Source organism: Phyllobates terribilis, unplaced genomic scaffold, assembly GCF_046119375.1.
Source record: "Phyllobates terribilis strain yellow unplaced genomic scaffold, ASM4611937v1 Scaffold_12__6_contigs__length_324123572, whole genome shotgun sequence".
Classification (NCBI taxonomy): Eukaryota; Metazoa; Chordata; class Amphibia; order Anura; family Dendrobatidae; genus Phyllobates; species Phyllobates terribilis.
In genome coordinates, this window is record NW_027362772.1 from 203,849,016 (window position 1) to 203,875,644 (window position 26,629).

At 44.7% G+C, this 26,629-nt stretch overlaps 1 protein-coding gene across 2 annotated transcripts in view; it reads right to left on the bottom strand.

Annotated features, from left to right (window-relative positions):
* The window catches only part of LOC141172417 (NXPE family member 2-like), a 348,707-nt gene that overhangs the window by 254,716 nt on the left and 67,362 nt on the right, over positions 1 to 26,629 (bottom strand). For both annotated transcript variants that reach the window (XM_073656625.1, XM_073656624.1), the window contains exon 3: positions 3,435 to 4,120. In XM_073656625.1, the coding sequence (XP_073512726.1) occupies positions 3,435 to 4,120 (686 nt within the window). The remainder of the gene's footprint in view (positions 1 to 3,434; positions 4,121 to 26,629) is intronic.

A 26,629-nucleotide genomic window follows, 5' to 3' on the forward strand; every position in this document is an offset into this window, starting at 1 on the left:
GCCACTCCTGTTCCTCCTTGCACAAAGGAGGAGGTAACGGTCCTGCTGCTGGGTTGTTGCCCTCCTATGGCTCCCTCCACATCTCCTGGTATCTGCTCCATGCTCTGCACACTGTGCTGACAGACACAGCTACCCTTCTTGCCACAGCTCGCACTGATGTGCCATCCTGGATGAACTGCACTACCTGAGCAACTTCTGTGGGTTGTACTGTAGACATCGCCTCATGCTACTGTACCTCTAGGGGTGAGCGCAATGGCAAAATGAAAAAGTGACCAAAACAACAGCCAAAAAGGATGAGAACAGAGAAATGGTCTGTGGTCACCACCTGCAGAACCACTCCTTTATAGGGGGTGTCTTGCTAATTGCCTATCATTTCTACCAGTTGTCTGTTCCATTTGCACAACAGCAGGAGAAATTGATTCACAATCAGCGTTGCTTCATAACTGGACAGGCAGATTTCACAGAAGTGTTATTGACTTGAAGTTAAACAACACAATGTAAGTGTTCCCTTTATTTTTTTGAGCAGTGTATATATATATCCATCTGAACTAACAGTCATTCTGAGGACTAATCCAGCTGCATATCATCAGTGCAAGGCAGGTGGGTAGTGTATGTGGCAGACTGCAGTGTATCATACAACACAGGGGGTCAATTGAACATCCTGTCTGCTGCTGTTATAATAAATTACAGATATTTGTAGACATAGCCCCAGATATCAAGGGCCAGGGCAATTTTTATCTTAATCCTGGTTATTTGCTTAAAATGCAATCCAGAGTACACCATTTTTCTGCTTCCTTTGCTTGTTCTAACTGGAGAATAATGCCAGATCTGTTCCATATTTCAGCGATAAAAATCCTGAAATTTGAACTGTATGTGGAAAATATTGGCCTCCTTTTCTATTCTGTTGCAGTGTGTTGGTCAAGCTATTCACACTAGGTGTCTGTGAAGAATATTATTAGTAAATTACAGGCCTGCTATTTAAAACCGTGGTTCTCTGTTAAACATATCACCTATAAGACTGTTCCAAAATCAGCCATTTCTTCCATTTCGATTCTGTTGCAGTGCGTCGGTCAAGCTATTCACACTAGGTGTCTGTGAAGAATATTATTAGTAAATTACAGGTCTGCTATTTAAAATCGTGGTTCTCTGTCAGACGTATCACATATAACTGGGTTCCAAAATCAGCCATTTCTTGTGAAAGTGGAAAATATTGTCCTCCATTTAAAATGGGCAAGGTATGTGGCAAGGGATGGGAAAGTGGATATGATGGTGATGGTGCATGCAGATGCCGAGGCCAAGAATGTGGCCATGGGCAAGCTGAAATTGTGCCACAACAAACACCCACATCTTGTCGCTTGTCCTTCCTGTCCCAATTACTAGGGGACCGCAGTACACCACTATTGAACCCAGAGCAGTGTCAAAAGGTTGTTGGTTGGAAACCAGACAATGCTTCCAGTCACTTTATTTCTCAAGGAAAACTATTTTACATGTCCATAGCAGCCACCCCAGCCATACTATAAGGTCCATTCCTGTGGGGGAATTTAATAGAATTAAACGCAACTGAAGTAATAATGATAATTTGGAACAGGAGAGATCCAGACAGAGACTTTCTAGAAGAGAATATGCCCTCCGTCTATTGGATCGGGCAGAAGGAATTGTACAAAATAAAAACAGATCAGAATTGATTAAACGAAAGGAACCTATTATTTCCAAGGATGCCAAACCAGTACTTTCAGTGTCCTATAGTCCGCAATTTAATTCTATAAGGAGTATTATTCATAAATTTATTCCAATTTTATATGAGGACCAGATATTGGCTTCCATTTTAGAATCAGGATGTGCGGTGGTAGCTAAAAAAAGGTGCCAATATTGGCAATATAATTTCTCCTATTTTTTTCCAAGTCAAAAAAAAACACAAGGACACATGGTTATCATGTAAAAGCTTCTTTAGGTGTGGGGGAAAGAATTGTCGTACTTGCAAAACATGTCTGACCCACTAAAAAATTTTTCAATCATGATAAATCTACTGGTTTTTCTATCAAACAATTTATAAATTGCAACACACAAAATGTGGTGTATGCTATTGTTTGTACTGCGTGTAATAAAATGTACATAGGGTCCACAGCAAGAAAGCTTAAAGTTTGCATTTCAGAACACATCACTGATATTATTAGCTCCAATTCAGACAGCCAGAACATTTCACATGCATCCAGACATTTCATTTCATTACATCACAAGCAGACTTCTCATTTTCAGGTTTTTGGTTTGGAAGTAGTTAGGAAGCCTCCAAGAGAAGGTGATCATGTCAGAATGTTACGTACAAGGGAAGCATTTTGGATTTTTAATTTGGGGACTTGTGCTCCAAATGGATTAAACATTAGAAAAGAAATCATGTAAAACTTTAATTGACTAGGTTTTTCTTGTTCTGGTTTTAGGATATTTGTGCTATTTTCAGTGTTCACACTTGGTTTTTAACTGTTTGCATGATGGTGTTATTTTCTGTATGTGATTTAACATGCTGATATTCACCTGTTGGGTCACTGAAGGCAATGATCTCACCTGGGCTTTTTTTTTCTTTTTTGGTTTGTCAGCATGTTATTTTAATGGTGTGTTAGCATTTGTCTAGAAGCTTTGAAAAAGATTGCCTTTGAGTGATCGAAATGCGTTGCTGAAAATGTCCTAACAGCAGCAATTCAATTGCACCTGTACCTCAGTTTTATTTATTCATTCCTTCATTTTTGGATGGAGTAATTTTTATGATTTTTTTCTAATAAAGTTGCCATTTTAAAATTTTCCTGTTTCCTCGGATCCTTTAGCTGAATACCTTTTTGTTTTCTTCAACATTATTACAGCACCAGAACCACGATCGGCACATGAATACAGTACCAGAATCATCAACAGCACAGGAATTCAGCACTAAAACCACCATACGTACAGGATTACAGCACAACAACCATTAGTACATAAATACATCACCAAAACACCGCAAAACATGAAAACATCATCAGATCCACCATCAGTACATGAATTTAATCAACAGAACCACCGTCAGTATATGTATACATCACTAAAATAACTATCAGTACAGGAACACAGTACCAGAACTACCATTAGTACATGTATACATCACCAGTACCAAAATCAGCACATGAATGCAGTATATATCTTAGTAAAGTGATCAAGTGCAATGTCAGGTTAGCCCCTGGGGCATACATACCATTCTTGAAACCAGAGAAGGTGGTGGGAGTGCATGAGATTAGACCCCCATGATCATAAAGTGATGCCATAGCCAGGCAATATGTAATCATTACTTTCTACTGAAAATGTAAACATTTTGACTTAATGTTATGCGTCTTTTTCTGCACAAGGATACTCAGAGAAATTATTATGCAAGCAACAATAATAATATGTATTGGAATAAAATGTTCACATACCTTGTAAGGAGACTGTTTTCCAGTTGAGACAGTTGAGTAGCAAGAGTTTTCCAGTTTTTAAACTCAGTGTATGAATCACAGCTGAAATTCTGAGGTTTGACACAATAAAAGTATTCTTCATTTTCATGGTCCGCATATTCACAAAGTTCTTCTTTTTTGTCTAGATCATATCCACATTTTGTCACTTTTTCTTTACCTTCACTGGTAAATTTTCCTAAATGAGCTACATTGCCATACCAACTATTTCTTGACCTCCAGAGAGCAGCAACGGCTTCACTTGGGTGCATGAGAAATACTGTCACCACAACTTTGCCTTCCCAAAATAAAGTAAAATAAATATGATATGTTCCATTGTTAAAATCTTCAATTCTTCCCGAAGATCCAGCTCTCTTATCTGGGTTTGAAATTCTTGATCTGAGATAGTCACCTCCATAGGTTTTCTTTTTTCCCAGATAATCATACACATCAACTTGTACGATTAATTTATCCCCGATACAATAACGATTTTGGGGGTTTTTAATGAACACTTTGCTATTTTGAGCACTAGTTGTATTGTCCTTATGGATAAAAGTTACTTTTGGCATCTTCTGGTCTATCTGATTGAAGATTTCATTTATACGCGTTGTCAGTTCTGATGCTTTCTCAGTGCCGTCAATTAATATAACACGATTCTCTCTATTAGAACACTGAATACAGAAAATAATATTATTAATAGAAGAAGAAAACATACAAATACTATAATAATCAGTAATAGTAAAATCACATCAATTTAGTAAGGCTAAGTATAGTTGCCAAATTCCATTTTCCGCTCTCTTTATTTCTTGAGTTCTCTGTCATGCTTCGTCTGTTTCATCATCTCTGTCTTATACTTTTCCATTGTGCTTTACACAAAGAAGCGTAAAGAGAAACTAAAAGGTGATACATGCAGCCTGAATCAGACACTGGCTGCATTATTGCAGCCATATATGTGGCATTTTAGAAAAAAACAAAAAACAAACTTTGAAAAGCCGACTTGGGGCAATGTGCTTGGAATTACTAGTCCAAGGGTCGAGTCTTTAGTGACTTTCCTCTTCCTGCTTTCCTTAACTGCAGGTCTCTCCCTGTAATAAGGATATTTAAGGAAAAACCTGTCAGTCTAGGGAAGCAGGAATTGGCCTCTTAGACTAGTTATCAGAGATGCATTGTCCCTGGCAAAGTTTTAAAAGTATGTTTTCTTCAAATTGCTGGCACTATTCAACCAGTGAATAAACTCATAGTTTGGGCAATATGAATCTTCTGTCAGGTTCCCTTTAAGCCTGAAGTCGTTGAAAATACAGATGTTCCAATATTATGTTCTCTAGCTTTACCCTCTCCACTGTAACGTTGCCTGACAAACAAGAAAGAATTCTCCTTAATGCTTAAGATCTGTGATCATTTTAATTAACTTCATTCTTTAAAGTTAGATCCAGTCTAATCCCAAAAATGGTGTCCTTGGGTAATGAACCCCAGAATACTTACAATGGCTGTCACTTAGCAAAGTCATTCCATTGTACAAGCACATTTTCAAAGAGGTTTCACCATGTATGACTTTACCACTCCCATACATTAAAGAAGCACTCATCCTATGAAAGATTTTATCCTCTTAATATATTGCAGTCATCAAAATATACTACACTGTGTACTTACAATTGTTCATTTTGTCTTTCTACCCAGTTAATCCTTGTTTTCCATTATACATATGACATCATGTGATTAAAAAAAGACTAGCTGAATCCTTTTAACTCTTTTATGACTGTCAGTAATAGTACTTCCCTGTGCCCATTGGACCAGGTACGTACTATTACGCGCAATGCCATCACGACCGATGGCCACCAGGTGTCAGCTGATTCTCGCAGCACCACTCCCGGCACATCAACTCCCGCAATGCTGCGATCGAAGTAATGCCAAACGTAGAGATCTCCTGCAACCAACTGCATGGTGACTGTCTGTCACTTCTGACACACCTGTGACAGTACCCCTTGCTCTACGAGCGGCCTCAGGACACTCAGGGCCGAGTTCTCAGGATAAGAGGTGTGGAATGAATGAACCAACATGGGAGCGTTCACCTCTGATTCTGAAACCCACATCCTCTCCTCTGGACCATAACCCTTCCAGTGCACCAAGTATTGTAAAGAACGACGTTGGAGACGAGAATCTACAATCCTCAAAATCTGGAACTCCAGATTACCATCAACCATTAATGGGGGTGGCAGTAGAGGGGATATCTCAAGAGGTTCCACATACTTCTTGAATAAGGAACTGTGGAACACGTTGTGGACCTTAAGGGCCTGAGGAAGTTCAAGACGAAACACTGTTGGGTTAATGACGGCGGTTATTTTATAAAGACTAATAAACTTAAGTTCCAGCTTCCAAGAAGGAAATTTCAATCTTATATTCCTGGTAGACAACCACACAAAATCATTCACATTCAGATCCGAACCTTGCAAGCATTTTCTGTCAGCCATACGTTTATACCTGTCTGCCATGATCTTTAAATACCGAGGAGAGCGACAAAGTAAACCGTTCCTCCTCAGGAACTCCAGAAGCTGCTCCCCCACTAAAAGTACCAAACTGTGGGTGATAACCATATGCACCAAAGAACGGTGACCTTCCAGTGGATTCTTGACGATGATTATTAATGGCAAATTCTGCCAGCAGTAAAGAGGATGCCCAATCCTCCTGATTTTCGGAGACGAAACACCTGAGGTAGGTCTCCAAATTCTGATTGACACACTCGGTCTGTCCATTTGACCGAGGATGGAAGGCAGAGGAAAAGGAGAACTGCACCCCCAGTCGAGAACAGAATGCCTTCCAGAACTTGGAAACAAACTGGGTCCCCCAATCTGACACCCCATCGGAGTAAACCCCGTGAAGCTTCACAATCTCATTTATAAACACCCGAGCAAGTGTCTTGGCATTTGGAAGTGCAGGTGATGCAACAAAGTGAACCATTTTACTGTACCTATCTACAACCACCAATACCACCGTTTTGCCTGCAGAAACCGGTAGTTCAGTAATAAAATCCATGAACAAGTGTGTCCATGGCCTACTAGGGATAGGTAGTGGATAAAGAGTACCAGACGGACAGGTATGCGAAACCTTAAAATGCGCACAAATTCTACAAGCAGACACGTGTTCAATCACATCTCGATGCAACCCCAGCCACCAAAAACGACGAGAGAGGAGGTCCGCGGTTGCCTTACCACCTGGATGCCCAGCAAGCACAGAGTTATGGTGTTCCTTAATTACTTTGCAGAGAAGTTTAGATAGTACAAATAACCTTCCTGAAGGGCAGGAGGGAGGGGCGTCCCCCTGAGCCTCCACACCTCACTCTCCAGTTCAGGATACAGTGCCGAAATGACTACCCCTGTCTATAATATCGGGGCAGGGTTCTCATGGTCACCACCACCAGGGAAGCTCCGGGACAAAGCATCAGCCTTGACATTTTTGACCCCTGGACGAAAAGTGACAACAAAATTGAGCCTAGGAAAAACAGGGACCATCTGGCTTGCCTAGGGTTGAGACGTTTAGCTGACTGGAGGTATGACCGGTTCTTATGTCAGTAATAACAGTAATAGGATGGACTGCCACCTCCAACCAATGTCGACATTCTTCAAATGCCAATTTGATCGCCAAAAGTTCCCCATCACCCACGTCATAATTTCTCTCAGCCGAAGACAATTTTTAAGAAAAGAAGGCTCATGGACACCATTTACCAGGGGCATAGGCAGATTATAATGAGGGCAATCTGGGCTACCGCCCGGGCCTCCATGGGGCCCATGGCCAGATTGCCCCTATTATAATGTTTTCAGCAGAGGGGGACCGCACTGTGCCTTAGACGCCGGCCGGCCGCATCAGGGAGACAGACACGCCCCCTGCACGCTGTGTGCTGCGTCTCCAGAGCTGACATCACACAGCGGCGCCTGGAGCTCATCAGCCTGCCGGAGAGGAGCATCAGCCTGCCGGAGAGGAGCATCAGCCTGCCGGAGAGGAGCATCAGCCTGCCGGAGAGGAGCTCGTGCAGCAGACCTCAGTGGATGGCGGTAAATATGAGGATTGAGGAGGGAGCTGCAGGACGCTGCTCTCCTCCTGATGAGTTCACACAGATCCCTTAGTGTCAGGTCTGCAGACGCTCTGCTGGGGCTCTGTGTGACTTATTGCCGGAGTCTGACCTTTGCTGCAGATCAGGTCACTCTGGGTCATTGGCTCAAGTGTCACCAGATCTGCAAGAAAATTCAGAGTCCTGCACTCAGCCCCAGCAGAGACCACAGACATCGGATACAAGATCCTGCACTGACTGATCAACCCTGAACCTACAGGACATCACATACTATACTGCTCCATATATAATATGTGAGGTCCTGTGTGCAGGTCCAGGTGTGATCAGTACAGTGTATATCCCTGTACAAAAAAAGTAATCCAGTATACAGATTAGTGTATGGTATACTGTGGTACAGACATCAGATGGCATATAACAATGTGTATAGTATATTACATCTGATGTCTGTATCACGTATCACAGTATATTATACTAGCTATTGAACCCTTTCTATGCCCGGGTGGCAAGCTTTTTTATTGGTATATGCTCCTCCATCCTGGTCCCCCATCCTGGTATATACTCCCCCATCCTGGTATATACTACCCCATCCTGGTCCATGCCCCCCTCCCTATCCTGGTCCCCCATCCTGGTATATACTCCTCCATCCTGGTATATACTACCCCATCCTGGTCCATGGCCCCACCTTATCCTGGTCCCCCATCCTGGTATATGCTCCCCAAGCCTGCTCCCCCATCCTGGTATATATTCCTCCATCCTAGTATATGCTCCCCATTCTGGTCCATGCTCCCCCCCCATCCTGGTATATGCTCCCCCATCCTAGTCAGCCATCCTGATATGTACTCCCCTATCCATAAATAAAAAAAAAAAAAAAAAAAAAAAAAAGACTCCTACTTGCTTTTCCGGCCAGACTGTGCAGGTATTGTGCATGCGCAGTCTATAGAGGCTTCTGACAGAAGGACACTTCCCTGATTATACTATAGATACGAGTCATGCATTGTCATATAGACTGTACATGGCCATACCTAGGGGAATCAGAGGGGGGGCATGTGACCTGGGTACATTCGTCAGGGGGGTGCCTTCGGGCCACCTCTGTTAGAACCTTGCTGTTAGGTTTTTTGTCCTTTGCTGGTCACATGACCTTGTTGGCCTATTTAATCCGCTCCGCCCTTCTGGCTTTGCTGGACTTCATTGTATATCTACTTTCTAGCTAGCCTGTGCTCTGTATCTAACTCTGTTAGTTTGCTTGGTCTACGGACCTCTATGTTCTATCTATTTTGTTTGTTCGTCTGTCTGCTACTATTTCTGTTAGGAGGTGTCCCATATTCCTCCCAGTCCTTAGTACTTGTAGGGATTCCCTCCCCACATCTATAGGTCTCCGTACAGACTATATTAGGACTTTAGCAGGTCTGATCGCAGGATCAGGTTCCCTGTTACATCGTAGGGATTCAGCTGAGTCCTATAGTAGGGACAGATCTCCTCTCTTTCCTTAGCTTTGGTAGCAGAACATAACAGTAAGTCCAGCCAGCAAATTCTCTAAGGAAAGATTTTTCTGTTCCATCATGGTGTCGGTTCAGGATTTGGCTCATCGCCTGCAGGGACTCTCTCTGGAGGTGGCCGAGCTCCGTCAGCACGTGAGTAACTGTCCTGGAGCACATTTCTTGGAGCCTAAGGTATGTTTGCCGGATTTATTTTTTGGTGAACACCGAGAATTTTTTTCATTTAAAAATGCTTGCTTATTGTATTTTCGTTTGAGACCTAAGTCCTCTGGGGATGAATCCCAGCGCGTAGGGTTCATAATGTCACTTTTGCGCAAAGAGCCTCAGGAGTGGGCCTTTTCTTTGCAACCTAGTGATTCATGCTTCAGATCAGTGGATAGTTTTTTTTCTGCTTTGGGACTATTATATGATGATCCTGACCATGTCGCATCAGCTGAGACTGAGTTGAGACGTTTAAAACAAGGATCAGGTAATGTGGAAAAATATTGTACACATTTTCGTCGTTGGTCCACTCAAACAGGGTGGAACGATTCTGCTCTGAAAAGTCTATTTCTTGCTGGGCTCAGTGAAAGGGTTAAAGACCTGCTAATTGCTTATCCTACACCTGAGGATTTGCAACAGGCTATGCAATTAGCTATACGGGTGGATAGAAGACTGCGTGCTAGGGTTAATGAGAGCAAATCCTCTGCTATGTCAGTTTCTGGTTATGATAATGTGTGTACTAACAGTGGTGAACCGATGGAGATTGGATCGGTGGCACCTCGCTCTCAAGAAAAAGACCGTCGTTTTTCGGAAGGCTTGTGTTTCTATTGCGGAAAATCTGGTCATTTGATTAAAGGCTGTGAGCTTCGTATGAAGAAAGAAAAAAAAATGGTCAGTCACGCCCGTATTGCCTGTTTAAATTCCAAGGGTATATTTTTAGCTGCTTCCACGATTGCTCAGGAAAAATTAATGGAATTTCGGGTGTTTGTTGATTGCGGGTCTACACTGAATGTAATTGATGGGGGATTCGTGGAAAAACTCAATTTAAAACCTGAACCTTTATCATCCCCCATTGCTGTGGTTTCTGTGGATGGTTCCCCTTTGAAGAATATTACTCTCAAGGTCAGTGAATTTCCTCTCACTATTAATGGTGTTCACCATGAGAAATTGGATTTGGTAGTGTTGAATAACTTGCCTTCTCCAGTAATATTGGGTTTGCCCTGGTTAAAATTTCACAATCCTGTACTGGATTGGTCTACCAGTGAAATTAAATCCTGGAGCCATAAATGTTATGACAAGTGTTGTAACGGGCGTAGTGCAGCTTTGGATAGGGGAGAATTGCCTGTTCCTATTCAGGATTTTTGGAGAGTTTTTTCTGAGAAAGAATCGCAGGTTTTGCCTCCCCATAGAGACTATGATTGTTCTATTGAATTTGTCCCTGGAGCGACTCTTCCTAAGAGTCGTTTATTTAACCTTACTATTCCTGAGAGGAAGGCTTTGGAGGAATACATACAGACAAGCTTGGCCGCCGGTCACATTAGGCCCTCTAAGTCTCCTGTGGCGGTTGGATTTTTTTTTGTAAAAAAAAAGGACGGCGGTTTACGTCCTTGTCTGGATTTTCGTGAGATTAACAAAATTACGGTACGCAATCCTTACCCACTGCCATTGATTCCTGATCTGTTTAACCAGTTATTGGGGGCCAAGTGGTTCTCTAAAATTGACCTTAAGGGGGCATACAATCTGTTGCGCATGAAGGAGGGTGATGAATGGAAGACTGCTTTTAACACTCCTGTGGGTCATTTTGAGAATCTGGTTATGCCTTTTGGTCTTACTAATGCTCCTGCATTTTTTCAGAATCTGATTAATGACATCCTTAGACCTTTGATCGGTAAAAATGTGGTTGTGTATTTGGATGACATTTTGATTTATTCGCCAGATCTGGAGTCTCATTGGCGGAGCGTGCGTGAGGTATTACAGTTATTAATGGACAATTCGCTTTTTGCTAAGCTGGAGAAATGTGAGTTCGCTGTACAGAGAATTAGTTTTTTGGGCTACATTATCTCCAGCGAAGGTTTTGAGATGGATCCGGTTAAGGTTCAGGCTGTGCAGGAATGGCCTAGGCCTATTGGTTTGAAATCGATACAGAGGTTTTTGGGTTTCGCCAATTACTATAGAAAATTCTTTAAAATTTTTCTAGTATTGTCAAACCTCTGACTGATCTCACCAGGAAAGGTGCTGATGCGGTTCAGTGGTCTTCTGAGGCCATTGAAGCTTTTGTGTATCTCAAAGAGAGGTTCACCTCTGCTCCCATCCTTATGCAGCCTGATGTTACTAGGCCGTTTTTGGTTGAGGTTGATGCTTCCTCTGTGGGGGTTGGCGCAGTATTGTCTCAGGATAACGGGGATGGATTACATCCCTGTGCCTTTTTTTCAAAAAAATTTTCGGAGACTGAATTGAATTACGATATTGGTAATCGGGAATTATTGGCTATTAAACTCGCATTTGAACACTGGCGCCACTTCTTGGAAGGTGCGGAATTTCCCGTTCAGGTTCTTACGGATCATAAAAATCTGATATATCTTGATGCTGCCAAGCGCCTGAATGCCCGTCAGGCTAGGTGGGCACTGTTTTTCTCGCGGTTTAATTTCTCCGTTACTTACATCCCTGGTACTAAGAATGTTAAGGCGGATGCCTTGTCTCGCAGTTTTTCTCCCATAGTCGGTGCTGAGAAAGAGGAAAACATTTTACAAGAAGGTGTTGTGATAGCTGCTTTAGACTCCGTTTTGGAAGATGAGATTCTTAAAGCTCAGGAGAATGCCCCATCTAACACTCCTCATGGGAGGTTGTTTGTGCCTGGGACCTTTAGGAGAGATTTGTTTGTTGAGTGTCACGAATCTCGGTTGGCAGGTCATCCCGGAATCTCTGAGACCAAGAGACTGGTGGGTCGCAGTTTTTGGTGGCCTGGATGGCAGAAGGAAGTCATTAAGTGGGTGCGCCAATGTACTATATGTGCTAGATCTAAGTCCTCACATACTCCTGCTGCGGGGTTGCTTTGTCCTTTGGAGGTCCCCAGTGCTCCTTGGACACATTTGGCTATGGACTTTATAACTGACCTTCCCCCCTCTGAGGGTTTTACTGTCATCTGGGTGGTCGTGGACCGTTTTAGCAAGATGTGTCACTTGGTTCCCTTCGTCAAACTGCCCTGCGCTAAAACTCTCGCTAAGGCCTTTGTCAAGGAAATTGTCAGACTTCATGGCGTTCCTACTGACATTGTTTCTGATAGGGGTCCTCAGTTCGTGGCTCGTTTTTGGCGTGCCTTTTGTGACAGGTTGGGAATTCATTTGTCGTTTTCGTCCGGATATCATCCTGAATCTAATGGCCAGACAGAAAGGAAAAACCACGATGTTGAGCAGTTCTTGCGTTGTTTTGTGGCAGACAATCAAGAGGGGTGGTCTGAGTTTCTGCCACTTGCCGAATTTGCTCTGAACAATCATACATCTTCTTCTGCTGGTTGTTCGCCTTTTTTTTGTTGTTCTGGGAGACATCCGTCGTTTGGGTCGTTCTCCAAGTTGGGATCTGCCGTGCCTGAGGAGGAGAATTTTTCCGGTGATTTGGAAAGACTTTGGACGGATGTGCGTGGTAATCTTCAGGAGGCCAACAGAAAATCTAAAGACTACTTTGATAGGAAACGACAGGAGGTTTTGTTCACTGTTGGTGACATGGTTTGGTTGTCCTCTAGGAATCTGCGGTTGAGGATTCCTTCTAAGAAATTGGGTCCCAAGTTTGTAGGGCCCTTTAAGGTGCTTCAGGTTGTCAACCAATCTGCTGTTAGGTTGGAGGTTCCTACCTCCTGGAGAATTAATCTGGTCTTTCATGTCTCTCTGTTAAAAAAAGCTGTTGTGTCGGATGGTGACGCCTCTGCCTCTGTTCCTCCGGTGGTGGAGGACGGGGAATATGAAATTTCTCGCATCCTTGACTCTAGACGGTATAGAGGTAGTTTGCAGTATCTTGTGGCCTGGAAAGGTTTCGGACCCGAGGATAACTCTTGGGTGAGGTCAGATGATGTTTCCGCGTCCAGACTTATCAGAGCGTTTCACAGGAGATTTCCTGATAAGCCTGGTCCTAGGGGATCCGGAGGATCCTCTTAGAAGGGGGGGTACTGTTAGAACCTTGCTGTTAGGTTTTTTTTCCTTTGCTGGTCACATGACCTTGTTGGCCTATTTAATCCTGCTCCGCCCTTCTGGCTTTGCTGGACTTCATTGTATATCTACTTTCTAGCTAGCCTGTGCTCTGTATCTAACTCTGTTAGTTTGCTTGGTCTACGGACCTCTATGTTCTATCTATTTTGTTTGTTCGTCTGTCTGATACTATTTCTGTTAGGAGGTGTCCCATATTCCTCCCAGTCCTTAGTACTTGTAGGGATTCCCTCCCCACATCTATAGGTCTCCGTACAGACTAGATTAGGACTTTAGCAGGTCTGATCGCAGGATCAGGTTCCCTGTTACATCGTAGGGATTCAGCTGAGTCCTATAGTAGGGACCGATCTCCTCTCTTTCCTTAGCTTTGGTAGCAGAACATAACAACCTCATGCGGTGGTCAGAGGTGTTTCCCAGGCAGCTGCATTTTGCATTCGACCATTCTCTGAGCTGACTGTGGAACCGACAGTTGATCAGAGAAGGGAGCTATGCGCGGGCTCCTATTGTATATAGGGAGCTATGCGCGGGCTCCTATTGTATATAGGGAGCTATGTGGGGGCTCATACTGTATCTAGGAGGCTATGTGAGGGCCTATACTGTATCTAGGGGGCAGTGTACTGTATGTATGGGGCTGTGTAGGGGCTCATACTGTACCTAGGGAGCTATATGGGGCTCATACAGTATATAGGGGGATGTCAGCATACTTAAAACTGCTCAATATTAAGTCATACAATTAATATTTTTTATTATTTTGTTAATATTATTAATATGGAGCAGAATTAATTTCAGCCTATTGGTTTGGCTTCGACAACAGTCACGGTCTCTCATGTGGACCCTTGGGAAAAATAATCTCCCACCGCAGCTCTATTATGTATAGCGCTATGTTATGTATAGGGCTGTGTACATAATGGAAAACATTTTCCGTCATTTTCCGTCTACAGATGTAATCAAAGCATCTGTGTGTTACTCACATGACCTATCACATGATATATCAAAGGGGATCATGTGACATGTCATGTGCTACATCAGGTGCCTGGGGGAGGGGGGGGACCACGCCCTCTAAGCTGTCTGGGGCCCTGGCTACTCTTTATCCACCCCTGACCAGGGGACAGACCCTGAGACCACAGAGCCCCAACCCCGACATCCAACGCATCAACCTCCACAATAAAGGGTTGGGAAACATCGGGTTGACTGAGTATAGGTGAGGTGGCAAAATGATTCTTTAAGGAAGAAAAAGCCTGGATGGAGGCATCCGACCATTTTGAAAAATCAGACCCCTTCTTAGTCATGTCAGTAAGGGGTTTCACTATAACAGAGTAATTTTGGACGAATTACCGGTAAAAATTAGTAAAGCCCAGAAAACGTTGTAAAGCCTTCAGGTTCTTGGAACGGTCCCAATCAGGGACTGAACAGATCTTCTCCAGATCCATCCGAATACCCGAAGATGACAACAAGTACCCAAAAAACATCACCTCCTGAACAGGGAAAACACATTTTTCCAGTTTGGCATAAAGTTTGTTATCCCTTAATATCTGGAGCACCTGCTTAACATGCCCTCGATGGGTCTCAAAATCAGGTGAGTAAACCAACCAAAATATCGACCAGATAGGCCACCACAAACCTCCCCACCAAATTATGGAAAATATAATTTATGAAATGCTGGAATACCGAAGGTGCATTGGTCAAACCAAAAGGCATAACCAGACTCTCGAAATGCCCTTCAGGGGTATTGAATGCTATTTTCCATTTGTCCCCTTCTCTGATTCTAACCAGATTGTAGGCTCTTCTTAAATCAAACTTGGAGAATACCTTAGCTCCCACAACCTGGCTGAACAAATCTGGAATCAGAGGAAGAGAGTATGGATCATGGATGGTAATTTCATTTAATACCCGGAAATATAAACAAGGACATAGACAGCCATCTTTTTTCTTCACAAAGAAGAACCCTTCCGCCACAGGTGAAGATGAGGGCCTAATGGGTCCCTTCTCCAGATTTTCCGCAATGAAATCCTTTATGGTTTGTCTCTCAGGGCCAGAAAGATTATACAGTGTGGACTTCGGTAGTTTAGCTCTGGGGATCAGGTTAATAGGACAGTCATAAGCACGATGAGGAAAAAACATCCTTAAAACCAGAAAGAAAAGCAGCATTGTCTAGGCTGGGGCTAAGTAACACTCTGGCATGGCACATGTGCTCTGACGCTGAAGGGTTGTGGTCCTTACTTTGATCTCCACCTCCTACATCAGTCCCTGCATGCCCTTCTGCTCCTCCTCATTCTTCATCTCTGATGTGCTATGTCAGAGCATGTCATCCACATCAGCCGGAATCTGGAAGCTCTGCAGCACTGCCTCAGCGAAGCGGCAACAGGCTCAGCTGAAGCTAATTTGTCTAGTAGACAAACAGCACACAACAGTACAGTTACTTAAAGGAATAACAGACAAAGATCTGTGGTTTTTGCCATTGAATCTCCAACCAGACATGGTCGAGTGTGATCATGGGCGTAACCTGATGGCGGCTGTGAAGCTTGGCAAGCTCACAAACATACCATGCTTGGCACATGTGCTCAACTTGTTAGTTCAGCAGTTTCTGAAAACCTACTTAGATTTTCCAGAGCTTATGGTCAAGGTACGCCACATCAGCACCCGTTTCTGCAAGTCAACTACAGCTGCCCCAGCTCTGGCACTGCTTCAGCAGCAGCGCACACAAGTGCCAGTGTCACGCAAGGTGTGGAAACACAACACAAAGAAGAGGGAAAGGGAGCCCAGACAAGGGAAAGGGGGAAGTGGAGACCTCCTAGGCTGATCTAATATTACCGTCTCAACTGGCGTCCCTATATTGGTTGTTCACCAATCGCCGAACGCGAATTTCGCCCTGTCCTTCTATGGCGTTAGGCCCTGGCTAGGGAAGGGAGGGGGGGTGAGAGCTAGTCGATCCCCACTGACCACTAAAGACAACAAGGGGGAACAAACAAGGGAAGATAGCTTAGCTTTAGTAGACTTCAGAGAGATGAACACCCATCCTCTTAGCTCCAGAGAGGAAGAAAAAATGTACTTGCTTCGAGCCTTCTCAAGGGGTAATGTGAGAATCGCAGGCACCTCCCTCTGACACACAGCAGGTATTTCTACACCCAGGCCAGGGTGTTAATTAGCCAGAGGAAGGTAGCCGCTGGGTCCTAGAGAGACAGCCTCCAAGAAGGTGCCGGTAATGCCAAAAGTAGAGATCTCCTGCAACCAACTGCAGGGCGACTGTCTGTCACTTCTGGCACACCCGTGACAGCCAACTCACTGACTGGTGTGCAATGTGACCAAGTGCTGGAACTATACACTGCACATGCTGGCATGGCTTTGTGAGCAGCAGAGGCCAGTTGTGGAATACCAGCTCCAACACACCCGTCTGTGTATTTTGGTCAGCCTCCACATGTAATAACTGAAGAGTGGGCATGGATGTCTGACATTTGTGAAGTTGTCCATGACTTTAAGGACTCAAAAAAAAAAAAAAAATGGTGAGCAGCGATGATGCCATCATCAGCGCAATAATCCTGCTTCTGTCCCTATTTAAACAGTTGCTGCTGACAATTAAACATGAAGCTTTGCATGTGGGCCAGATGAAGACAGACGGAGATACTATCCAGCCCAGCCTCATCTCATCTGCTCAGCACGGATTGGGTAAAAATGAGGAGGAGAAACAAGAGCTAGCTGATAGGGGAAAAGAGGTTAGTACCCACACAAACTTCGTCCGGTCTCTCCTATACTGATGGGCTGAGAAGGCAAATGTGATGACAAGAGATGAAGAGTAGTTATCATGATGGAGACAGGGACTTTATGTACCACTGCCTTTACCATGATTCTTGCGTTACATACAGTACAGACCAAAAGTTTGGACACCTTCTCATTTAAAGATTTTTCTATATTTTCATGACTATGAAAATTGTACATTCACACTGAAGGCATCAAAACTATGAATTAACACATGTGGAATTATATACTTAACAAAAAAGTGTGAAACAACTGAAAATATGTCTTATATTCTAGGTTCTTCAAAGTAGCCACCTTTTGCTTTGATGACTGCTTTGCACACTCTTGGCATTCTCTTGATGAGCTTCAAGAGGTAGTCACCGGAAATGGTTTTCACTTCACAGTTGTGCCCTGTCAGGTTTAATAAGTGGGATTTCTTGCCTTATAAATGGGGTTGGGACCATCAGTTGTGTTGTGCAGAAGTCTGGTGGATACACAGCTGATAGTCCTACTGAATAGACTGTTAGAATTTGTATTATGGCAAGAAAAAAGCAGCTAAGTAAAGAAAAACGAGTGGCCATCATTACTTGAAGAAATGAAGGTCAGTCAGTGCGAAAAATTGGGAAAACTTTGAAAGTGTCCCCAAGTGCAGTTTCTAAAACCATCAAGTGCTACAAAGAAACTGGCTCACATGAGGACCGCCCCAGGAAAGGAAGACCAAGAGTCACCTCTGCTTCTGAGGTTAAGTTTATCCGAGTCACCAGCCTCAGAAATCGCAGGTTAACAGCAGCTCAGATTAGAGACCAGGTCAATGCCACACAGAGTTCTAGCAGCAGACACATCTCTTCAACAACTGTTAAGAGGAGACTTTGTGCAGCAGGCCTTCATGGTAAAATAGCTGCTAGGAAACCACTGCTAAGGACAGGCAACAAGCAGAAGAGACTTGTTTGGGCTAAAGAACACAAGGAATGGACATTAGACCAGTGGAAATCTGTGCTTTGGTCTGAGAAGTCCAAATTTGAGATCTTTGGTTCCAACCACCGTGTCTTTATGTGACGCAGAAAAGGTGAACGGATGGACTCCTCCATGCTTCACGGTGGGAACCAGCATTTAGAGGAGGTGTGATGATGTGGGGGTGCTTTGCTGGTGATACTGTTGGGGATTTATTCAAAATTGAAGAAATACTGAACCAGCATGGCTACCACAGCATCTTGCAGCAGCATGCTATTCCATCCGGTTTGCGTTTAGTTGGACCATCATTTAGTTTTCAACAGGACAATGACCCCAAACACACCTCCAGGCTGTGTAAGGGCTAATTGACCAAGAAGGAGAGTGATGGGGTGCTACGCCAGATGATCTGGCCTCCACAGTCACCAGACCTGAACCCAATTGAGATGGTTTGGGGTGAGCTGAACCGCAGAGTGAAGGCAAAAGGGCCAACAAGTGCTAAGCATCTCTGGGAACTCCTTCAAGATTGCTGGAAGACCATTTCCGGTGACTACCTCTTGAAGCTCATCAAGAGAATGCCAAGAGTGTGCAAAGCAGTCATCAAAGCAAAAGGTGGCTACTTTGAAGAACCTAGAATATAAGACATATTTTCAGTTGTTTCACACTTTTTTGTTAAGTATATAATTCCACATGTGTTAATTCATAGTTTTGATGCCTTCAGTGTGAATGTACAATTTTCATAGTCATGAAAATACAGAAAAATCTCTAAATGAGAAGGTGTGTCCAAACTTTTGGTCTGTACTGCATGTCTTGCACAAAAAAAAAAAAAAAAAAAAAAAAGAGTACTGGTTGTTCACCCTTCGAGACCCACGCTACAAGGAGAACTTTGCATCTCTTCTTCCTGAGGGGGAGAGCCAGCCCTTTATTTGAAGTCGCTCCAACACCTGCTCCAACCAGATAAGATGATCTTCGAAGGTGTGGGGATTAAATTATGATGTCATCAAGCTAAAATAGGGTTGCTTCAAAGTTCAGGTCCATAAGGCACCTTTCCATTAAGCGCTGAAACGTTCCTGGCACATTTATCAACCCGAAAGGCATCCGGTTAAACTGAAATAGCCCCATGGGGAGGACAAAGGCAGTCTTTGGCTGATCCTCTACAGCCACAGGAACGTCCCATCCTTCTTTCGAACTAATATAATAGGCGCAGCCCAGAGGCTTTGGCTCTCTTGTATCAGCCCATTTCACAGCATATGTGACAGCGATTCCTTCACTTCCTGGCACATTTGAGGTTGGATCTGCTGATAACAGTCTCGGATGGGGGCTGTAGTTCTGGTCAGGATGTTGTGTTGTTTGGCCTTGGTGCACCTGAAGTCATCTTCATGTGGAACAAATACTCCTTGATATCATTGTAACAAATTTTCTACCTGCCTCACTTGTCCTGGAGAGAACTCCATGAGGTTCACTTCCATTTGCTCTATGAGAGGGCTGCCGGCTCGGGCCTCACCCCTATTTTCCTTGGCACTTAGGGACACGGTCAATTCTATAGCATCGACCCTCATTAGGTCTTCCAGCATCACGTATACTTAAGCTACCTCCTTCCAGGGAGTCAATTGCAGACTTGTTCCGCTCAATTTATGCAGTGCATGGGTAAACATCCTTGACATACGGTGGCTAGGATGTGGGCAACCAGAAGTCCTGAGATCATTCTGTCCCCTTCTGTAGGTTTAATCTGGACATCCACTCCTTCTAGTGACACATGGGCCAGCACTGGCATGGTGAATACAGTCTGCCCCACTGGTAAGGTCACTGCAGCTACCGGGGTACCACCACCTTGATTAAGTGCTGGGAGGTGACTGGTAACTTCTGGAGTTAGCTGACCCGCACGATCTGTTGGAACAGTCTTTTACTTGCGTGATAGTGATTTGCTCGAGTCCAACTGTTCTTTCGCGGTCCATCGGCCAGGAAATGTCCTACTTCTTTCAAGACATTGATTCCCAGGTTCAGGATGGGTCTCCCTTCTCCAGAGCCTTTTACCAATGCAATCCCTTTTCTGCACAGCTTTTTCCTGGACACTCGTACACAAATCCACACTACTCCAGCTACCAGGATAAGCAACTGGTTGGCGGCCACCAATCGATTGGTTGGTTCTTTTCTGGAACAGGCAACATCTGAAAAGCGAGTTTGAAAGTATTCTTTGGACATAGAGGTCACCTGGGACTTCATGTCCATCAAGCAGCAGATGCGTTGGCCATTGAACTCAGCCCAAGTAATGGGTCTCTTAGAAACAATATCCTCAGAATCTTCATATTCTCTCATTGGGGTACGGAACCCCATGCTGTTCTCCTCGACTGTGGGGCATATTAGTATAACGGGAGGTCCCTTCTTTCCTAGTTTGGGAAGTCCCGTGAGATAAGGCCCCTTCCAGCACTCTACTACAATTTCTTCAGATGGGTGATGGGTTCGTGGCAGTGGGGCATGAGGAGGGTTATATGAGGGTTTCTTCATATTGGACCACAGGGCTAGGTGTGTTGATTTTAGTGGGTTTAATACTGCGCAATTCATCTCTGATGTTCCGGATCTTTTGGCATAGCTTCTGGGCCCAGTCAAGTTCCTTATTCGTTAATCTGGAGGCGGCCACGTCATGACTCAAGACCATACTTGTCAGGACAGGGGCTTCTTGTTCCAGGACTCGGGCCTCAACACCAATATAATGTTGGAGTTAGAACACATGTTAAACTCTGGCCCGTGGGCCAAATCTGGCCTGCGGGGTGGTTTTATTTTGCCCGCGACACCACAACTAACACCCCTATGTGGGGCCATTATTCTGTATGGAGGTCTATGTGAGGCCTATTGTTCTGTATGGAGGACCATGTGGGGCCATTAGTCTGTATGGAGGACCATGTGGGGCCAATAATATTGTATGGAAGACTATATGGGGCCTATTATTCTGTATGGAGGACTTTGTGGAGCCAATTATACTGTTTACTAGTTGACTCGTGACTTTGTCCAAGTGTTTCACTTTGGCCCTCTGTGTGTTTGAGTTTGACATCTCTGGGTTAGAGCATAGGCGTTCTTTTACGGCCTGCCTTAAATACAGGTCTGTCAGACCAGCAAAAAGTTGATCCTGAAGCACTTTGTCTAGTGGCCCCAGCCCTCTGTATTCATACTGTGTCTTCTTGGGGATGTGAGTCGTCATTTCCTGAAAAGTACTGGGCCACATTCTCCCCCTCCCCTTGGACCTGAAGGAAGAGGCGCATGCATAAGTTGTCTAGATCCGTGGTGTCACAGTGCATGTCCTCTGAAATTCTAATTACTTTATCTATGGAGTCACGGTCCCTCGGTTGCCAGTACATGAACATCTGTCATGCCTCTCCGTCCAGTGTCAATAGGGCCAACTCCGCCTGTATGGTGGGGGTCATAGGATACATGCGTAGCATGCTCTTCAGTTGCTCCACTCAGTCCCACAACAATAGATTACTTCAGCTCTGGCTGGGAATAGCACGCGTGCTGGGTCACGCGTGCAATAGATTTTAAGTGCAATAATTACAAGTGCAGTTATACATGGCCAGAAGATGATAATCCACTCTCCTCTCTTCTTCTTCTTCACACAGGTATTTAATCCATCCATCCGTTTGTGTGCTGTCTGATAAGTGTGAACAGAGTCATATTCTCTAGCAACATTTTTCCATGGTATTTAATCCATCCATCCGTTTGTGTGCTGTCTGATAAGTGTGAACAGAGTCATATTCTCTAGTAACATTTTTCCATGGTATTTAATCCATCCATCCGTTTGTGTGCTGTCTGATAAGTGTGAACAGAGTCATATTCTCTAGCAACATTTTTCCATGGTATTTAATTGCTTGGTCCTGCATCTTGTCTTTTTTGTTTTTGTTTTGTTTCTATTTTAAAATGTTCAAAGCCTTCTCTTTCACTGGTTTATGGCCTCTGTGTTTATCTTGCATAGCATTGCCTGCTCTAGCCCAGTGCTAATTGGCTAATTACTCAGTTTGTCCAACTGGTGCTGGCCTCTAGCAGACATTTCATTTCATATATATTCAGCTCTGGCTGGGAATAGCACGCGTGCTGGGTCACGCGTGCAATAGATTACAAGGGCAATAATTACAAGGGCAGTTATACATGGCAGTTGGGCAGGAGACAGGTAAGGTGCATAAAATATTCATACAAACATGCTTCTCGGTCACTAATACCGCATTTTGCATTAGTCTTATCAATCTGCTTTTTATTTGTTTTTACTTCTGCTTTCTCACAACTCACCCGCCCTTCAACACATTCTGTGCACTCACTCTAAATCAGCCCCTCCCTGCTCCCCTCTCCCATGTATAACTCTGAGGCTCTACTGACATTCCTCACCCACTGCAAACCATCCTCTACCTCTATACAGCACTCAAAATGTTCATACAAATCATTAGACCACCTGCTCTTTCTCTTCTTTCTCCTTTTACTAGTCGCAGGCGACATCTCACCCAATCCTGGGCCTCCCTCCACTAGCATACATCACTCTCCTCCAGCTGCATATAGAAACCCTGCTAATCTTATTAACGTTCAGTGCATGCCCTCTCCTATCAATTTCCATTGCGCTCTCTGGAACGCACGGTCTGTGTGTAACAAACTAACTTACATCCATGATTTTTTCCTCTCTAATTCACTTAACCTTCTGGCTATCACAGAAACCTGGATTCAGCAGCCAGACACCACCACTGCTGCTGCTCTCTCGTTTGGTGGGCTGAAATTTTCACATACCGCCAGACCTGGCAACAGACAGGGTGGAGGTGTTGGTCTGCTCCTTTCCTCACAATGTGCTTTCCAGGTCATCCCCCCGGTTCCCTCACTTATGTTTCCTTCCTTTGAAGTCCACACCATCAGACTCTTTAAACCCTTCTCCCTGCGAGTGGCAGTCGTGTATCGCCCTCCAGGCTCCCCCCGCCAGTTCTTGGATCACTTTGCCACCTGGCTTCCTCACTTTCTATCCTGTGACATCCCCACCCTCATCATGGGCGACTTTAACATCCCCATCGATGATCCCCTCTCATCTACTTTCTCTAACCTCTTCATTCCGTCTCTCACACTTTACTAATTCTCCTACCCATGAAGACGGGAACACTCTGGACCTGTTTTTTTCCAGTCTCTGCTTGCTGGATGACTTTACCAACTCCCCTCTCCCGCTCTCGGATCACAACCTTCTTTCCTTCTCTGTTAATAATTGTCTACTCACCCGGGACACCCCCACTTACCACACTTATAGGAATACACGTACCATTAATACCCAGCAGCTTATGGACAAGCTCCACACATCTTTAGCCCCCATCTCCTCCTTCTCCTGTCCAGACTTAGCATTGTCACACTACAATAATACACTGAAGAGCGCTCTAGATGAAGCAGCTCCTTCTACTCGCAGAAAGATCCGACACAGAAAACGGCAGCCCTGGCACACGATGCAAACACGTTTTCTTCAACGTTGCTCAAGGTGTGCTGAGCGTCAGTGGAGAAAATCTCTTTTAGCAGAGGACTTCATCCACTATAAATTCATGCTCAAAACCTATAACTCTGCCCTTCATCTGGCCAAACAATCCTACTTCACCACCCTCATCACTTCAATGTCCAACAATCCAAAACGACTTTTCGAAACCTTAAACTCCCTCCTGAAACCTAAAGCACAGGCCCCCACCACCAACCTCAGCGGGGAGGATCTGGCCACTTATTTCTTGGAAAAAATCAACCACATCCATCAGGACATCTCTGCCCAATCTCCTCAGTGCCTGGATCCCCTTCCCTACCGCACTTCAAGCTCACTAGCCATCTTTGAGCCGGTCACAGAAGAAGAAGTTACCCAGCTCCTCGCTTCTTCTCGGCCTCCAACCTGCAACAGTGACCCCATTCCTTCACATCTCCTGCAGTCCCTCTCACCGGTGGTCACCACTCACCTGACTAAAATATTTAACCTCTCTCTTTCGTCAGGTATCTTTCCCTCCTCACTTAAACACGCCATCATAACCCCTTTACTTAAAAAGCCATCCCTGGACCAGAACTGCACTGCTAACTACAGACCTGTCTCTAATCTTCCTTTCATCTCTAAACTCCTGGAACGCTTGGTCCACTCCCGTCTAATCCGCTATCTCTCAGATAACTCTCTCCTCGACCCCCTACAATCTGGTTTCCGCTCCTTACACTCCACTGAAACTGCCCTCACTAAAGTCTCTAACGATCTACTAACAGCCAAATCCAAAGGTCACTGCTCCCTGCTGATTCTCCTGGATCTCTCTGCAGCATTTGACACTGTGGATCACCAGCTCCTCCTCACTATGCTCCGCTCTATAGGCCTCAAGGAAACCGTTCTCTCCTGGTTCTCCTCCTACCTCTCTGACCGCTCCTTCACTGTATCTTTTGCCGGCTCCTCTTCCCCTCCTCATCCCCTTACTATCGGGGTTCCGCAGGGCTCAGTCCTAGGCCCCCTCCTCTTCTCTCTATACACTGCCCCTATTGGACAAACAATCAGCAGATTTGGGTTCCAGTATCATCTCTATGCTGACGACACCCAACTATACACTTCTTCCCCTGACATCACCCCTACCCTAATACAAAATACAAAGGATTGTTTGTCTGCTGTGTCTAGCATCATGTCCTCCCTCCATCTCAAACTGAATCTCTCCAAAACTGAACTTCTTGTGTTTCCCCCATCTACTAACCGAACTCTACCTAACATCGAAATTACCTTGGAGGGGTCAACCATAACTCCCAAGCAGCACGCCCGCTGCCTTGGGGTCATATTCGACACTAACCTTTCCTTTACTCCCTATAGCCGATCACTCACTCGCTCTTGTCACCTGCATCTTAAAAACATCTCCAGAATCCGATCTTTTCTCACTTTGGAAACTGCTAAAACTCTTACTGTCGCTCTTATTCACTCTCGTCTGGACTACTGCAACTCTCTTCTGATCGGTCTCCCTCTTACCAAAATTTCCCCTCTCCAATCCGTTCTGAATGCGGCAGCCAGGGTCGTATTTCTGTCTAGCCGCTTCACCGATGCCTCCACCTTGTGCCAGTCATTACACTGGTTACCCATTCGCTACAGGGTCCAATATAAACTCATTGCTCTCACCCACAAAGCTCTCCACCGTTCTGCATCACCTTATATCTCCTCTCTCATCTCAGTCTATCATCCTACACGTGTCCTCCGTTCCACAAATGACCTAAGGCTAACATCCCCCATAATCCGAACCTCGCACCTCCGTCTCCAAGACTACTCTCGTGCTGCGCCAGTTCTCTGGAATGCTCTACCCCAGACGATCCGATTGATGCCTAGCCCCGATGTCTTCAAGCGCGCTTTAAAAACCCATTTCTTTAAACAAGCCTACCATCTCAAATACCCAGTAAACTAACTTTCCCCTGTTCCCTCCTAAATACTACTCAGAATCTGCCCCCTACTGTTCATCTGTTTCTACACCCTCCATGCACACGATAACTGCACTCGGCAATTGAGTATTGCACTTTAACATACAGGCTGATGACCGGATCATACAGCTTTATATGATAATCCCGACTTATTATAATTGCCTGATCTGAAATAACAAGCACTTTCCACCTATTGTGTCCCCCCATTTCCGTGTAGAATGTAAGCTTGCGAGCTAGGACCTCACTCCTGATGTAACTGTTAAACTGTCTCACCTTGGATTGAATTTATTGTTTGTACATGTCCCCGCTTAATTGTAAAGTGCTGCGGAATATGTTGGCACTATATAACTAAAAATTATTATTATTATATTCTTGTAAACTTCAGGAGGTTGCTAAGCATAGCCCCCCAGGGGAATGTTTCCCCTGGCGTATTTGGTTACTAACTAATCTGCCATTTCAGCACTGGAATGTGGCATCCTGTCGACTACGCTAAATGTAAGCAGGTGAAAGGATGCAACACACAGACAGGGACAAGGCGGAAGTAATCAAATAAACTGTATATTTCCCTTGATTGGCGGGAAATTATGGTAACTATAGCAACAGTGAATTATACAAGTCAAAGTACTTACAGCATGAAATATACAAGTTATACAACAAATTCTAGGGTTCACTATAACTATTATAAACACTCTTGATAATAAATCTTATGATTTAGTAATTTAATTTATGATTAGTCCCAGCACTATGAGTGTTACGCTCGCGCCCGGACTGACTGGCGTGAGTGTGATTAGTGATCCCACTGTACCATGAACCGAGGAGTGCCTGGAGGGGTGCAACCAAGTATCAACCCGATCAAACCAAGGTCGCACGGCGGCTTAGTCGACTCCGTGGACCAAGGAGGAACCGAGCAGAGGGACCAGGTGCGACTCCAGGTCAGACCCCGGTCACAGTTGTTGACCCACACCGGGGAATGCAGGAACAGGCAGGTTAGACTAGCATACAGGCAGGTGGGTATTGGCAAGTACGGCTGGTATGCAGACAGGTGGGTACTGGCAAGTACGGCTGGTATGCAAACAGGTGGGTACTGGCAAGTACGGCTGGTATGCAGACAGGTGGGCACTGTCAAGCATGGCTGGTAAGCAGACAGGTGGGCACTGGCAAGCACAGCTGGTATGCAGACCGGGAGGTACTAGCAGGTTGGAGCGCAGGCTGGATAGGGTCCAGTACAGACTGGGAGACTGGTAGAGCCGCAGATGTGGTAGACAAGCAGAGTAAAGTGAAACCGCCAGAGTGGAGGACAAGGCAGAGCAGAGAGGAACTGCTGGTGTGGTGAGCAAGCAGAGCGGAGCGAAA